The sequence below is a fragment of the Lichenostomus cassidix genome, chromosome 12, assembly GCF_008360975.1.
Source record: "Lichenostomus cassidix isolate B80296 chromosome 12, HeHo_3.0, whole genome shotgun sequence".
NCBI lineage: Eukaryota > Metazoa > Chordata > Aves > Passeriformes > Meliphagidae > Lichenostomus > Lichenostomus cassidix.
In genome coordinates, this window is record NC_139493.1 from 4,608,228 (window position 1) to 4,625,633 (window position 17,406).

At 44.9% G+C, this 17,406-nt stretch overlaps 2 protein-coding genes across 6 annotated transcripts in view; both read left to right on the plus strand.

The window, feature by feature from the left end:
• Positions 1-2,698, plus strand: part of FRMD4B (FERM domain containing 4B) — a 120,215-nt gene extending 117,517 nt beyond the window's left edge. For all 5 annotated transcript variants that reach the window (XM_085072321.1, XM_085072319.1, XM_085072320.1 and 2 more), the window contains exon 23: positions 980-2,698. In XM_085072321.1, coding sequence (XP_084928447.1) covers positions 980-1,097 — 118 coding nt within the window. In that variant the 3' untranslated portion in view covers positions 1,098-2,698. The remainder of the gene's footprint in view (positions 1-979) is intronic.
• Positions 2,699-9,845: 7,147 nt separating this feature from the next.
• Positions 9,846-16,201, plus strand: LMOD3 (leiomodin 3). The gene is made up of 3 exons (XM_085072310.1): positions 9,846-10,318; positions 12,166-13,551; positions 15,674-16,201. Exons 1-3 carry the CDS (start codon positions 10,022-10,024, stop codon positions 15,698-15,700), a joined length of 1,710 nt encoding a protein of 569 aa, XP_084928436.1. The 5' UTR covers positions 9,846-10,021; the 3' UTR covers positions 15,701-16,201.
• Positions 16,202-17,406: the final 1,205 nt, after the last annotated feature.

Below are 17,406 nucleotides of genomic sequence, written 5' to 3' on the forward strand. Positions count from 1 at the left end.
GGACCCAAGAGCCAGGGGGGACGTGGTGGTGCTTGTGGGGGATTTTTTAGGGGCTGCAGAGAGCCCAGGGGCTGCCTGGTCCTTGCAGGAATTCCTGCAGCTCTCACTGCTTCTGTGTGACATTTTCCATGTGTTCCCCCCGCTGCAGAGTGCTTGGCTGTGAGGACAGGAAGCTCCTGCCCTGGGGAATGACTCTGCCCCCACAAATGCCATCACATTTAAATACACTTATGCTCAGTGTAATAAGTACCCCACGTGTGCCTCCTGCTTTGTGGGTTGCAGTTTGTGCTCGCTGCCAGACCGACTTGTGTGAAAATACTGAATTTTTAATTTTGTTTGTTTTAAAATAAATGGAAGTGTAAGGGAATACATAAAAGCTGCTGCTAGATTTTTTTTTTCTTCTAAGCTAAGTGCTATGGGCTGTTTTACTGAAGTGATTTAAAATATTTACAGCAAGTGTTTAAAAATACTGTTTCTACTAATTCCTTAATTTGCCATAATTGAGCTTTGAAAATTCTGCATATATTGGCAGTTTTATCTAAATGAGGTTCATTAGCTATTAATTTTCCTTATTCTGAATCACTCATCTGATTGTTCATCTGCTTTATTTTCTGGTTTAATGTGATCAGGGCAAATGAGCAATCAATATAATCAAGAGCCTTGACAGAGCTCAAGGCCAGGTTGGATGGGGCTTGGAGCAACCTGGTCTGGTGAAAGCTGTCCCTGTCCTGGGCAGAGGGTTTTGGACTAGATGATCTTTAAGGTCCCACCAAACCAAACCAGTCTGTGATTCTATGACAGTTCTGAGCAGCTGAGATCCCTCTTGCCCATAATTCCACTAATTACAGCACAAAAAATGTGTTTATGTTTGGAGGTGAACTCCCACCAACCAGCATAGCTTTGAGCCCAGGGGAAGTGCATAAATTTAGGAGCCTGGGGATGACCCTCAGCTGATCCTGGTGCTGTTTCTGTCCTGCAGGACCTACACAGAGCCAAGCCAGCTGGGTGGTGATGAGGATGGCCTGGAGGAAGACCTGCCCAGCAGCGAGCAGAGGTTGTTCTGGCACGAGGACTCCAAGCCTGGGACGCTGGTGTAGCCCCTGTGCAGCCCCTCTCTCCTACCCTGCGTGCCTTGCACAGAGCGCTGCGGCTCCCAGGAGCACCTCGGGTGGAACTTGAATGGAACACAAAGAGGGAGCAGGCTGTTCTGCTGGGAAAGGCTGAATATTCAGCGTTAAAAGGGGGACTGCAGCAAACTGACAGAGTCTTAGCACGAATGGCGTTTCTTTGTCGATCCGTACAGCCCACAGGGCAAGCCACAGTTCATCGATGACCAGATGCAGCACTTGGTTGAAGTATTTATATTTAGCAAGCACTTTTTGGGAAGGTTGGAAGGTGTTGAAGGCAAACCTCAGAGAAGAAAAAAAAAAATGTGAAAAGGAGACTCTTGTGGAAAAACCGGGAATTCTAGGAGCACAAGTCTGATGCCTGAAAGAAGAAGAAAAAATGAAAATTTATTCTGCCATGGCTTATGAAGACCTGGAAGGACTTTCATAGGCTTATGAAGGATAGATACTGTGTGTGTGAGTGAGGCAAAGGGTGACTGAATCAGTATTGGAACATTACTTGAAGGAAGGCTGGGATTTTTTTTTTTATTGTGGAGGTTTGAATGAGTCTGTCCAGGTTTTGGCGTGTTGTTAAGAGTGTTTGTTAGCACCACAAGCAAATTCTGGAAAGAAAAAAAAAATTGCTGACAAATATGTCATCTAAAACTTTAGGTAGTTGTGGATTTGGAAACAGAAGCAGTAAACTTGGAACTCTCTTTTCCACCATAAAGCATAATTAACAACAGCCCATTTAATGACCTTTCCATGGCACAACTTCACTGTGTGGAGGAGCAGGCAGATTTTCACAGTGGCTGCACAGTGTCCTCTGTCCATCAGGTGACAATGACAGGTTGCTATGCCATGGTGGGTACAGGATCTGCAGTGGGAAGCCCCAGAGAACAATTGGGTAGCTCTGGCCAGTATTTCAAGGTGGATGCAAACACAAACAGCCAAGTGGGTGCCTTAAAACGAGGGCATTAGGATTGTACTGCGAGCCACCTGAACTGCCAGGTGCATTGCAAAGTCACTGAGTGACACAACAGCGTTTTCACAGAACCATTTGTGTAGGGAAAAAAAGGTGAATGCAGTCTTGATTTAAGAGGGATAAACCTACCTCAGGTCATCCATCTGTAGGAACAAATTGGCATGGGGTTGTCCTGCCTGATTCCTGCTGACTCGTCTGCATACGGTAAAATCTCTCTCGTTTCTCAGCTGTACTGTGCTTCAGGATTCCAGAAATGGTGCTCTTTTGTTCTTTTATACAAAGGATTAGTTACTCCTTGTTCATATTGTGAATAGAAAGGTTTCTGATAAACTTTTTTGACGTTTTTTACCAATATTCCAGAGCATGTAATATATACAGAAGGACACTCGTTAAGCTGGTACTTAGTTGTTTGTATTATTAGAGTTGCGATTTGGAATTAAACGAACAAAAACGAAATAAAAAATAACTTATTTCCTTGGTTTTGCATATTTGTATAGCCTTCTAGAAATGCGAAAGCTCTTTTTGCTTATTCTTTTACTACTTCTGAATTTTTTAGACCTATGATTTTGTATAGGTCAATAAACTACAAAGTGTGCTACCAAAACCACTTCAGCATTCCTCCTATTTATTTTAATGCTGTAGCCACTGAGTTTTGTATTAGCTTTTCAGGATTTAGCTCAGCCCTGCACATCTGTGTTGGCACAAGGTTGGCACCCAACCTGGCTTGCTGGGACAAGACCAGGGTGATTTTGGATGAAGTTGGGAATTTGAGGTGGGTTTGGGTTGAGGATGGTTTGCTATATTTGGGGGTCTTGTGTATAAAACCTCCAGGGCCAGAGTTCAGAGCCTGGTTGCAGTTTCCAGTAAGCAAGAGCTGAGCAGAGGAGCTGGAAACTGAGTCAGGGTGGTGGCAGCTGCAACTTGAGCCCCTCTTGTCATTCTCTGCATGCCTGGCTCTGCAAGAATTGTTTTCAGGAACTTTTATGAAAGGTGGAAGTACCACCTTTCATAAGAGAGAAGAAGAGAAAGAGAGAAGAAGGAGGCCCAGAAGAAGAGAGAATAAGAATATTCAAGTTCTCTTTCCTCAGATGTTGCTTAGGGGTAAGTTTTGGGTGGCACAGGGAGGGAAAGGGAGAGCAAGACGTCCCTGTGGCACCTCCTGCCCATCAAGGGAGCTGGTGCTTCACCTGATTTTTACCAGTTGTTCCCCAGGACCTTTGACTATGCCCTTTGCAGACTTGCAGCTTGCTTGGTTGCATTTCTGGGGTGATGTTTTCATGCACATGTACAACTGTTCACGGAGACCAGGTCTGTGAAATGCAGCTGAGGAGGCAATAAAGACATACTTGCAATCATTATCTTATTTGTTCACAGCTGAAATACAAATTGCCTGTGCTTTGTTTGAATTCCTATCTCATCTGTGTGTTGCTGTTTAACCACAGCCTTCCTCAGCAGGGTAACTGAGGACATCTAGTGCCTGACAGCAGAGTTGAAGGAAAGAGCCTTCCTGCCTCTTGGGCTCCTCTGGAATCCTTGACACTTCCAGTATGAAAAAACATCTAGAAACTCTTATTTGGTAAAACCAGAACAAAGGCAAGAGGTGAACATGATGAAACATCAGACCCACAGGGTTCAATTTTACAAACGTCTCTCTTCAGAAGGGAGATGCTGCTGATGGGAGTGTGAAGAGGAAATAAAACCCCACTTAAATCTGTATGTAGTGGAGTGTTTGAGTGCTTTTAGTTAATGGATGGAGAAGAAAACCCTGTCCTTGCCAGGAATACTTAAAAAGGAATTTGGGCAGTGAGCTAAAATAAGCCATGCCTGGTTATTTTTTATTGCTGTCTGCTTTTTCTCTGCTGTTTTGATCAAAAATACTCTGAGATATGGGAGGACTAACACTGGTGGGAGTTGCCATGAGCCCTGTGGGAGGCTGATGTTGGACATTCCTCCAGTGCAAGGGCAAGGAGGGATGAGGCTCAGGCCAGAAACCCCTTCCCCAGCACAAGAAAATCTTTAAAGATCACTAATCTTTAAAATTCACCTGACTCTACCTACGTGCAACATTTTGGCCCAGGTGACTCAAAATATGACTCCTGCAGGTTTCCTGCTCTCTTCTCATTGATGATGTTGGACTTGCTCAGCTGAAGGGTGAACAGTGCAGCAGCAATGTTTGCAGCTCCTGGGTGGGTGAGAAGCCTCCACCGGGACCCAGCCCATCCCCAAACGCGTGTAGGAAATCCTGTAAAGACTGAAGCTTTGCTCCATCTTCTGGGCTTTGGGATCATTGCAGGAGAGCTGCTCCTGAGCCTGGGGAGAAGCTTCCTGAGCTTGCCTGGCGCTGTCTGGGTAAGTTCACACGACTCCTAGGAAGGTTATTGCATTCTATTCTATTCTTCCATCTCCTTTGTACTTTTCTACCATATTTAATACATTTCTAAGGTATAAAACTGAGAGTCTCAGCTACAGCAGGGCTTCACACAAGTAGTGAAATCTCTCTCAGTGAAATCTATTCCCAGGGCAGGATTTATCAAAGATATTTACCCTGTGCTCTGATGGAGCAAGTCAAGCCTGAGGTGACATTTCCACCTTGGAAGAAAGGACACCGTGTGAGGTGTGATCAGTGCTGGTGGCCCAGGAGGACACAACACAAAGCTCAGGGCCTTAATGACAGAGAAGCAAGACTTTTAACAAGAAGCAGCTCCTTGCCATCCATCCAACTTCGTTATCCCTGTCTGTCCCTCGTGGAGGGAATCACAATAAATCCTTCAGCAAGTCCTTGACTGCAGAGAGATGTGCTCTGCCTCCCAGGACATCTCCTGCCCAGTTCCAGCCCAGCAGGAATGAGTTCCAATTTATATTTAATCATTAGAGTGTCATCAAAGAGCTGCAGATGGAGAAGGGTTTGCAGCCAGCCAGGGCTCAGCTGGAGTAACTCTAGAAGAAATCCTTCCACCTGTTCCCAGCCTGAGGTTAGGGAAGGACGTGCCCTGTGTGTACAGAACGAGGTGCCCACGTGGCCTTTCCAGCATCCCTGCCCTGGACACCTTTTGGTGGCAGAAGGATACAAGGTATGGGGCTGTGACAGGTTTGTATGCTACAAAAGAATGATGCACCCTATTTCAATGTGTAGGGTGGCATTGTTTCCTAGGATGGCTCTGTTTCTCCTCTGATGTGCTGAATTCAGTTTCACAAAAATGTGGAGGTGTTTGCTCCTCGCAAAGGTCGTGATGATTCCAAACAATCCTTGGATTTCTGTTACTGCAATTCTGATTGAACAGTGCTGCCAGGTAACGCTGGGAGTGAAACTATGGATTGGTCTTAAAGAGAGGGAACATTTTAACATTTAATTTTAGCATGAGGCTTTTACCACTCCTGAGGTTCTGCCCTGCAAACCCAGAGCACAGATAAATCATAAGAATAAAGGTAGAGTTAGCAGTAAATAATTGCTGAATTGCACATGCTGCGCAGACAGCTTCTCACACCATTTTAGGGGAGATTGTCCTCTCTGAAGGTCTGAGCTTGATTTCTGATGCAGAACATTGAATCTCTGAGCCTGTTTTGCACACAGATTTGGAATAACAAGCCCTTGGTTAATAATAGCAAACATTTGGGTAAATGCTCTGTGTAATGCCCATGGGTAGTGTGAGATTCAGCACCACCTTTTCCTTGTGTCTGGGCGAGCTGTGGCCATCAGACAGAAGCCAATGCTCATGGTCTGTCACAGACCTGTTTCTATTCACCACAGGCTGGTTTTCTACTCCTTTTGTCAGATGTTAGCACTGTACTTTGGGAAGAAGAGGTAAAAAACCACCATCCAGGGATGAAAATATTCAGGTATTGGGAAGTACTTCACCAAGGTCACATAAATAACAAACTGGGAAAGGAAAATACAAAGTTAGCAGAAACCAGTGCTGAGTGTTTCAGCATTTTGCCCATGTTTGTGCTATAAATGGTATCTGGGAGCAGAAACTCCCTCCTGCAGCCACAGACCTGCCCTGTGTATCTGAACACAGTGCAGAGCAGCAGTGTGTCCCCCCTGTGCTGGGGGTGCTTCTCCATCCACTTAAAAAAAACCATATCTGTATTAGCTGGGGGATGGCAGAGCAGGTGTAGCATTGCTCAGTTGCAAACAAGCACAGAAACTCAGTTTTTGGGGGTCAAATTTGGAACATGCTTTGGCTCTGAACAGGACAAAATTAGAAGCATCCAGGTCCCAGTGAAGCAGGAGGTGCAGCTCTGCTTGCTTCTCCAGAGGCAAAGGAAATCACCAGACATCAACACAGCGATGATGAGAGAGATCAGGAGAGATGATGAGAGATCTCAACACAGTGAGATGTGGTGATTTGTTGAGCTGAGTGAGCAGCAGTGTTGAGCAGCAGTGAAGGGCTCATGTCCCCATCACTGCTGCTCCATCCTGCCCTGATCCAGCCACTGCTGTGCCTGCTGCTTTGGCTTTGCAGCTCCCTGTCAAGCCACTTGGGCAAAGATTTCCAAAGACAGATGTCCTTACTCTAGTTAAGCAACAAACTTAATCTGATATATTTATATCTGGAAGAGTTTGGAGGTGTGGTGGGTGGTTTTTTTTTTTTATCTTGGTGTTTTTCCCACAGGGTGTCTCTCTCTGACTTGCCCCACTCCTTAGTGGTTGTTATTGTTAAGATCCCATCATCTGACCCTTTATAATCCCTGTCTTGGGTTACACTGCATTGCTGGACATGCTTGGTGTATGCTACTGTTTGTCAATTTTAGATGTCAATTTTAGGCTCTCCCATCAGGCCACGAGTTCTTAAAAGTGATGCAAGGTTATGTTACATGGGCACATTCTCCAGATCATTCCAGTTGCACTTGGAAATGCCATGGTTTGGTAATTGAGGGGAATAAATGTGTGTGGGGTGGTTATAAGCAAAAAAAAAAAAAAAAGACAACATTATAAACACTGCTCTCAAATATTTGGTGACAGCGTGTGTGCCATCAATTACCTTAAAAATAGAACAGATTTAGGCACTCAAAATATGGGTTCATGGGCTGCCTGGTGTCAGATGGTGGCACAGGGGTCAGGCCTTCCTGATATTCGAGTTAAGAATTTGTCAGACTTTTGGCTTTCAAGAGGTATAGGTTTGAATTTTTGAAAAAAACATGTAAATGAAAGAAGAATCAATGAGAAGTTGCTTATGAGTTTCATTCCAGATGTGAGTAGCTGCCTTAGAAACAGCGAGCAGCGAGATTGAATTGTTCATTACCAAGGGCAGACCTCTTCTATCAGTTTGCTCCTAAAGTGCTCTTAACACTCGGTTTCCTCCTCAGCATGAACTTTGAGCTGCTGCTACCTGTAGGAATTTCTCTGATTGCTGCAGGCCCCTCTTGTCTTCTGCTGGGGCTTTGAGTGCAGCTCTGGCACAGCACAGCTCTGCCCTCTGCTAAAAGAGAACCTCATGCAGCAGCTTATTAGTGCTGGGATTCCTGAGCAAGTGTCAAATTGGTGTGGAAATAGCAAATGCCACCAGTGGAAGTGGCTTTCCTGTCTTAATGAAGGTTGAGAAATGCAGGAATATTTTGGAAAGTTCTGAGGGGAGCACCAGCAAATGTTATTTGGAAGGAGATTGGAGTTTAGGCTTGGGAAAGTGTTTTAGACCTGTTGTGAGTGTGTCCTCACCTCAGGGGTGTTGTTTGTTGCTCTAATGTGCTGTTACCAGAACACCAAAACACTAAGCAGTGTGTTAGGAAAGGAAGTACATCCTGGAAACATAATTTATTGAGGAGAGTCCTAAAGTAGGCAAAATGTGATACCCACCTTGGAAATCTGTGGGATTAGCACCCATGTCACCAGGAGAGGTGTCACCAGGCAGCCCCTTGCTCTGCATCTGATGGGGAAGGCATCATTCCCAGTATAGTGTGTCCTGATGGTGGTATTGACAAGTGATATATTTCTGCTCAGAAGAAAAAGTGGTTTTCAAACACCTGATAGTGCTCTCAGTATCCCTGTTTTCCTTCTCAAGAGGACTTCATGGGTTTGACCCAGCTTAACTTAGATGATCTGACAGACCCAAGATGGCCTGGCTGAAGATGGTGGAAACCCAAGAAGGTGGCATGGAGCTTTATTTACAGGCAAGAAATTAGCAAGTGAGAAGTAAGAACGGAATAGACACTTTCTGTGGCCTAAGCTGCATCATTTGGGAGAGTGACATGCTGGCTACTGAAGAGCATTGATTTATTTGATAACAAGAGGAAACTATTTATGGATCCATTATGGGCAGCAGTCACTGGGGGTTGGAGCTGCTAGGACAGATTGATGTGTGGGTCTGTTGTTGTGCTTGCCACTGCATAATATAAAACAAGGATAAGGATGTCCCTGAAATACCAAAGGGGCAAGTGGAGCCATTGCATTCTTGGCTTGGGTTTTTATTATCTTTTCCTTTACCACTTACTCCCTTCTTAAATTTTTGCCCTCTTCCCTGCTGTGTAACAGCAGGAATCAAATGAGGACCTTTGGATAATGGACTTTTAAGAGAGTTTAACAGGGCTTAGAACTCCATGTTTCATGTTTCAAAACACAGCAAAGAGACACCATCATCATGCAGAGCCTATTTTGCTGCTGGCAGACTCCAACAGAGTGTGGTTGAGACTGTGATGAGAAATGTGGCTTAAAAATTGGTGGGGCTTCATTTCACAGCCTCTCCTCTATGGTTTTGTTCCTATGGAAGTTGCACTTGCAAGGTGAGGATTACCTCTGCAAAGAAAACTTGAAATTTTGAGAAGAAATCTTCCCAATCCAATTAACTGCCCAAACTGAGTAGCAAAATTATCCACTCATTCTACTCTGCTGTTACAAAGAAACCATGCACAGGGTAATGCTGAAGGTGTGGCTTTCTGGTTTGATGTATGAATTTCAAAGCCTATAAAATATTCTGAACAAAGAAGGGAGGCCCTTCTTAGATGGAATGGACACCTAACAGAAAAAAAGGAGTTTGGGGAGTCACATTAGGTCTACAAATATAACGAAGTAAACATTTATAGTTGCTTATTAATTCTGAAAAAAACAAAAAAGGTAGAAAGTAGAAGGGGACCTGTCAAGAAGTGCTGACAGTGACAATGACATCCATGATAGGGACAGGCCAGTCAAGAACAGGGATTGGCATTGCCCCTGGGTGGGAGCAGAGATGGAAATGCTACGGGAAATGCTCACTCTGGGAGCACTCAGGCTTGTTCAAAGGGCTGCTGCCTGTCCTTGCATGGAGTTCTGTCCCCAGGCACAGGGTGCATGTTGTACCACCCGAACTGGCCTTTTTCCATCCTGGAGGACTTTTCCCCAACCAGGATGTGAGGTTTGGGAGAGGTCACCAACTGAGGGTGGCTGTGCTCACACCAAAACCCCCTGCAATGGTCAATCAGGGCTGAGAGCCGGCCAAAGTCAGTGCAGGGCCTGGGATCTTGGGCCATTTTGAGATAGATCAGAGATGTAATGGATGCAGAGACCTTTCTGAATTTTCCCAAAGGCAGGATTTCACCTGCACACCTCACAGGTACCACTAATGTCCCCCTCCATCCTCCTGCAGTGATTCCAGCATGGGTGAAGCTCTGAGCAGCGCAGCGTCTCAGGAATCCTCTGGAACATGTCTGTCTGCTGCCTCCCTCCGAGGGGGACACACCAGCTGCACTGAAATGTCAGAAGGGTTTGCACAGCTGACAGGTTGCTGAAAATGGAGCATCGCCATAAATTCTCTTTATCCAGCCAAGTGCAGCTTAATATAGACTTAGCTGCACGGCTGTGTCCAGCACTGGGACTGGGAGCTGCCACAGCTCATGACCAAAACATGAACTTGTCGATTTAACCGAATTAACTGCTGCCAGTGAGGGGAGAAAAAAGGAGAATCCTTTGAAATTTATCTTTCTCTTCAGGTTTAAAAAGTATTAGAGGAAAGAGGGAAGAATGAACATGTCTGATCTTGGCCAAAACTCCGACGAAGATGTGTGTCCTGAGGACATCGATGAAGACGAAATCCTGGCAAACCTGTCCCCTGAGGAGCTAAAGGAGCTGCAGAGTGAGATGGAAGTCATGGCCCCAGACCCTGAAGTCCCCATTGGGATGATACAGAAGGATCAAACTGAGAAACCCCCCACGGGAAGCTTTGACCACAGGTCTCTGGTTGACTACCTGTACTGGCAGAAGGCGTCCCGACGCATGCTCGAGGATGAGAGAGTTCCTGTCACCCTCTTGCCCTCTGAGGTAACAAGCAAAAAATCACAAATATTTGTTAAGCATCAGCAGTGGGATGTGTTTGATAGCTTTAATACCTTAACCTGCCTCTGCTTCTGTCCCTTACATAAGGTAGAGTACAAACAAATTTAGATTAATCCTAAAAGCCTCATCAGTGATAGAATCCAGCTTGGACTGATGTCAGGGTTAGTAATTTTTTAATTGCTTTCCCCAAATATTTGCTTAAGCTTTTTAATAGAAGGAAATCCTAATTCTGATTCAGTAAAGCAAATCACTGAGAAATTGTCACAAGATCAGTTTTGGAGGATGTGACTCTAATTTGTTTGATTTTGCATATGGAACAGCACCATGTTGCTTTTCCATGGAAGACTATATTAATCATACATATTAAATTAATTAATTGACAGAATTTAATGAGGTACTAGAGAAAAATCCCGAATCACTGTATTTTAATGGGGTGAAACATTCACTAACAACCAAGCATGCAAACTCTGTGGACTAGTTCAACCCTACGCAATACAGTGCTTAAATTTATTTGACTATCCCCATGACTTTAAAATAAAGTTAAGGTCATACTTAGATGTCTTTCAGGATGAGGACTACACTTAAAAATAGGTTAATAGAATTGAAACTTGGCCAGATGAAACACTCCATACTTGAACTTGAGTGAGCTTGAGGTAGCTGATTTATTTTATTTTTGTTTTAAATACCAGTGATTTTGCTAATACTCACCAACGCGGTATATCACAGACATCCCAGGGCAGGTTTCATGTGCTGCCTTTGGGGGTCAGGGCAAATCTGTGGGGTTTTTCTCCTCCTGCAACTCTCTTATACTCGAAAAACCAATTTTTTTTAAACAGTTCTGAGGTTAAATCTGAAATTTGGGTGTGGAACTGGCTGCTGCATTCACAACTGGCCAATAAATCCCCATACTAAACCCATTTACCACCATAGCAAATAGGAGCCACAGCCCCAGAAGTGTCTGGGACCATTTTGTGTGACTTTGGGTGCAGCACAAGCCATGACACTCTCCTGCCTGAAGTAGTGCAAATCTTGGAGAAGTAGCTTGATTTTATTAGTGCTTTATTAGCATTTCTCTGTGATGGAGGAACCGCTTGCAAAAAGATGCTTGACAAAGAAAAACCTCAGCTAGGAGTGTCTCTGGAGATTGGTAGATGTTTGCAACTGATTTTATTTGGATGGTAGGAGCCTCACTGCCCTGCAACTGCTTTGTGCAGGGGCTGGTTTGTTATCTCTGTCCTCCAAACTGAGCAAATATTTTCTCTTCAGTGAGGTGCTGCCTTAGGTGGGATGCTCTGGGGCTGCCAGAGCAGGTGGCCTTGCTGTCCCTTGTGCTGGGTGATTTCACAGTGTCACAATGTGCCCTCTTCACTCCTCCTTGGGCTGAGCAAACCATCAGTGCCTCACACTGATTTCCAAAGTCTTGTGGCATATGAAGGAAACTTTCTCTCTTGTCAAAGAAATTATAAAGATTACACTAAATCCACAAAGAGACTTTGGATCAGAGATTCTTAACCCCTAGAAGGGTTCAAAGTATATCTTAACATATCATTAAATACATTCAGGGTTTAATTGTCAGGACTTAATTTTGTAGGCAATGATGAGAAACTGGTTTGCAGCCTCTCTAAGAACAAATTGTTCCTGTGTTCCCAAGCAAGCCAGCACAGCCTGAACTTAAAGCAATGACACTTTTAAGGATTATTCTCTAACGTATAGTCATAGAGGGATCTAAATCCAGCTGCTACGTGTTTATTTGAGCAGAAAGTTATTGTAACAAAGCTCAAACCAGCTTTGTTATTTCAATTATTTCAGCTGTGAGGTTTTGTCTTCCTCAGAGAAGTGCTGCAGAGGAGATGGAAGGAAAGGCCAGCAGCAGCGACGAGGTGCCTGGAGGGAGGATGCCAGGAACAGAGGGAAAAGAGAGACATTACCAAAATGAGCACGTGTCTGACTCAAGAACACAGTCTGGGGAGACAAAGAAAGATGGGAGTCATAAAGAGAGAGTGGTGGAGGAGGATGAGAAAGAAGCAACAGAGGAGGAAGAGGAAGATAGTGAAGAGGAGGAGGAAGAAGAAAAAAGTGAGACTGAATTGGAAACAAAAAAGAATTACACCAATGAGAACAGTCACAGCAACCAGGTAAGTAAGAAGCCAGGTACAGAACCAGAAGAAATAAAAGAGAAGCCTAAGGAAAATGAAAAGAAAATATCGAAATTGAACATCCCCCAAAAGTTAGCATTGGATACCAGCTTCATGAAGATAAGCGCCAGGCCCTCAGGAAATCAAACCAATTTGGAAGACAGTTTGGAGAAAGTCCGAAAAAACAACCCAGACATGAAGGAGCTCAACCTGAACAACATAGAAAACGTCCCCAAAGAAATGCTGATAGATTTTGTCAACGCCATGAAAAAGAATAAGAACATAAAAACCTTCAGCTTGGCCAATGTGGGGGCTGATGACAACGTGGCATTCGCTCTGGCCAACATGCTGAGGGAGAACAGGAGCATCACCACCCTGAACATCGACTCCAACTTCATCTCTGGCAAAGGCATCGTGGCCATCATGCGCTGCCTGCAGTACAACGAGACGCTGACGGAGCTGCGCTTCCATAACCAGAGGGGCCTGCTGGGCCACCAGGCAGAGATGGAGATTGCCAGGCTGCTGAAGGCCAACACTACCCTCCTTAAAATGGGCTATCACTTTGAACTGCCGGGGCCCAGGATGGTGGTGACCAACCTGCTCAGCAGGAACTTGGACAAGCAGAGGCAGAAGAGGCAAGAGGGGCAAAGGCAGCAGCAAATGAAAGAGCAGAAGGAGTTGATAGCAATGCTGGAAAATGGACTTGGGCTGCCTCCCGGGATGTGGGAAATGCTGGGGGGACAGCTGCCCCAGCTGAGGATGCAGGAGCCCCTGCAGGCCCCCAAACCACCCAACCCTGCAGCTGTGTCACTGAACAAAAGGCAGGAGAACGTGAGGCCACCAGCACCAGAGCAGCCCCGCAGAGAGAAACCTGTCAGCTTCAAAGTGGTCAAGCTGAAGAAGACTCAGCGCAAACCCGCCGTGCCAGAGTACGTGGAACCCGCTGAGAAAACCAACCTCAAGGACGTCATCAAAACTCTTAAACCAATTCCCAGGAGAAGACCACCTCCCCTGGTGGAAATAACCCCGAGAGATCAGCTCCTCAATGACATCCGTCAGAGCAACGTTGCTTATCTCAAGCCGGTAAGTGCTGAGGGGTGGCAGAGAGGGGAGGGAATCACCTTCACCTGCTGTGCTCTGAGCTCTGGCTGGAAATGCTGGGTGGGGCTGCTAATGCACCTGCATGTGGCATCATCACCCTTTCGTGTCACCTGGGGTGCAGGTGGCTGTGTTGTGGCAGCTCTTAGGTGTGGCTTGCACAGGGAACTCACAAACTCACAGCAGTCTTGTGCATCCCTGTCTGAACCCAGAAGGTAAAAGAGGAAATTCGCTCAGGAAGTGAACAAACCCACAGAAACTCAACCTCACCATATTTGTAATAGTGTATTACTTATGACAGGCATGTGCCATTATGAGATGGCTGTTTCAGGAGTACAAAAGGTATTATTTGTCATATTAGTCCCCTATAAGCCCCACGTTTCTCTCTTCAAGAGCTGTGTTTTTCCTTAGCTCTCACTTTACTCAAGAGAGCACTGTCACTTGGCCCACACTGGAATCCAGCCTGGACTCACAGTCTGCAGCCCTGCTCCTCCCTGCCTCACCCAGTAAAAAGGAGAGTGTTATTTTAGTGATCCTTTGCTGCTCAATCCTTTTTTTTTTTTTTGTCCTTATTTAGATCAACTGCAAAATTCTAGTGCTAACAGGAAAAAAAGAAATTAGATTGACAAGCAGTGAAGATAGAACAGGGTTATGGGAAAAGAATAGTGATATTGCAGGGGGGGTTTATATTTATTTTCAAGTAAATCTTTGCCCCTGAAAATTGGTTCAGTGGTCAACTCAAGTGAGCTCAACATCATTCTGACTTTGAGAATCCTAGTCCAAAACTGAAAACTGCCTGCTGGTGATGCTCTTACTTGGGTACCAAATTCATGGGCCACTTCTGAAAATGCTGGCCACCAGATTTAACCTCTTGCTCTCCTGACCTGTTATATTCCCTTCTGTTGTACCATGATTCAGGAAATCCTAAAAGCTGACTGAGGTATTTGGTGCCTGTTTGCATTGCCAAGGCTTGAGGAAGAGGACAGAAAATCCTTTGTAATTAAAAATGGTCAAGTAGTATTTTGTAATTATTCTTTCTCTCAAGATTGACATTTTAATATGGAGGGGCTAATTTTGCTTCTATTTATAACTACAAAGAAATAATTATTTCCTCAGTAACTCCAGACAGAGTAGTTTGTCCTGATACTTTGGCAGGTGCAGGTTCTGCAGTGACCTCGGATCCTGGTCCAGGATTAACATGAACATTCTGTCCCTAGGCAAGTTTGGGGATTCTGAGTTTCTGCTGGCCTGTCCAACTTGGCTGCAGCCAGGGCCTCTCCTCAGGGCATTTCTGGCCTTTCTAGGCCAGTCTAGGATTCATGTTTTGGTTTCACATCCCAGGCAACAAGACTCGCTCATGTGAAGCTCACAATCTGTGCTGGTGACAGCAGGTTTGCCCTTCATTGCCGTGGGACCTGCTGCCTTCCCAGCTCTCAGGAAGACAGAGGACAATGGCACTTGTTCTCTGCCAGGCACAGCCCTCATTTTGCACAGCAATAACTGAGAAACCTGAGTGCTGCCAGGTGCCAGGAGCAATACTGAATCCTAGCCATTCCCTCCAAAATGATCAAGAGGTTTTTTGTTCATGGTGCATCCTAAATATGCCAGATAATTGCTATTACAGCCCATGGAAAGATGAATGATGGACATGATGGCTGGGGCTTGGGGTGGTTTGTTGTTCAGTGGTTTTTTTGGTGGATTGTTTGGGGCTGTTTTGGGTTGGGTTTCTTTTGGCTTCTGTCATCAGGCCACTAGGCTTTGATTTGGGGCATAAGTGTGTTATTCTCCTCATCCTGCATGATCTTGGCAATGCCTAAGTTGCCTCAATACCCTCAGCTTCATTTCTAAAATGGTGTTTTGCTGCTTGAGCTGAGCTGAGAGCTTGTTCTCTCCATGGCAGGACTCAATGCCTTCAAATTGATTTCCTGGGCATTAGGCATTCCAAACATCAAGTGGGGCATTACAAACAAAAGAAATTCCCAACCAGAGCTTCTTGGAGCTCCCAGCTGTTATATATTTAGTTTCTGAGGGTTTGTATTAGACTAAACTGGCTTGGGAAATAAGCCTGAGACATTTCCTCCTCCTAACACTTCACGTCCATGTCCAGGTGCCGTTGCCAAAGCAGCTGGAGTGAGAGACCAGACTGACCTGAAGAAAACAACTTGGAATAAGGACTATTCAAGTTTTGCTTACAACTGTTTCAGCAGATGTTTTCTGCAGAACCCAGGTGGTAAATTCAACTCTTTGGGAACAAGGCTTGCGATACACACTTGTCTAAGTGTGGTGAAAACGGCTGGCATGGGAAAAGTCAGTGCTGAGCGTTTCCATCAGGTATCAAACAATCCCGCTGCCATCTGTCTGCCAAGTGGAGTTGAGGCTTCAGTTTGTTGTGGGAGTATTTTCTCAGAGGCATCAATAACCTTGTCTTTCTAGTTTGTCAGCAAACTATTTTGCTTCCACGTTGTCCTTCTGCTGCCAGATTCTGCAGGAATGCGCTGTGCTTTATCTTATCTTTCTTTTCACACACATGCTACTTTATTATTCTCTTGTCCATGAGAAATGTATTTGGTTTCCATGTATACAGCTTCATTTTTTAGGCTAAGGAAACAGAAATGAAATAAAGCTCTCTCTGTAAGATGTGTGCAGCACTTCCATCGCTAACAAGGCGCTCACAGATAGAACAACAAACACCTTTCAAGCTCCATTTCAGAACAACGTCTAGTGGGTATTGTACCTGATCAGCATATAAAAGATGATGCCATGCTCTGCTTTGAGAGCTGTGATCTTCATTCCCCATGATTCACCTCTGTCTTACTGTAATCCTTACTTGCAGCCACCTTGGAATGCCATTTTAGGTCTCTCTCCACACTGTTCTTGTGGCAGGAGGATGAACCTTACCTCTGTGTCAGGGGTTTAAGAAACTCCTAATTCCTCCTAGCATGATGTATGATATCACACCCCTGGCAGGGCTGGATTTCAGAGAGTAAAGCCTATATATACACAAATTCATTTCTCTTTAATATTTTTGTGATTTTCTTTTTTGCCTCCCTCTTTATAATCTTTATAATTAAATTCTTCCACTGTCCTTTTTGTAAAGCAGCTGCAGGTAAGTCACACTCTTGTGAAATACATCCACAAGAGACCAGCTGTTTTGGAGTTTTTTTGTTTGGTTTTCTTAAAGTTAAAAGGCATAGGGAAAGAACAAAGGCCTTTCCCTTTGCTAAAATGCAGCACCCCTGCCTTCCTGTGGCTGATACTTGATCCAAAGGCACAGCTTTGTAGCTCCTGGCAGGATTTCCTTCAGGTGAGTTAGTCTAAATGGTAACTCTTAGCAACCTTCCCCTGGCAGGTAAATTCCAGTCCCACCCTGCTCCCCCTTCCCAGGTATATTTTAACAGTCCTGTAGTATCAGCAATGTCCAGGATCTCTTGAATCCAAGGCAGTCTTTACTATCACTTGTTCAAATTTTCATATGTCCTTTTGGTACCTATCACCTGATCTCTTTCCAATCTCCATCTTCCAAATTTGTAAAGCTCCTTCTTAGTTCTGCTTCTGTTTGCAACTGTAATGCTCCAAACTTGGGAAAGTAGGTTTCTGCACTGCCTGAGAGAGTGAGTAGCTTTGAAGTATGTAAGGGGGAAGTGACATAAAAAATTGAAGTGATTTTCAATGCAGCCCTCTCTTTTTGTAAGGGATATAAGTAGAAAAGGGAAGGAGCTTAGTACTTCCAACCAAGCCCTTGCACGGAGCACAGGAGCAAGTGATAAATGCAGCAAGTAACTCCCCCAGAAAGCTCTTGGAGCACACTGCTCTCCAGACCAGCTTCAAGGCCAGGCTGGC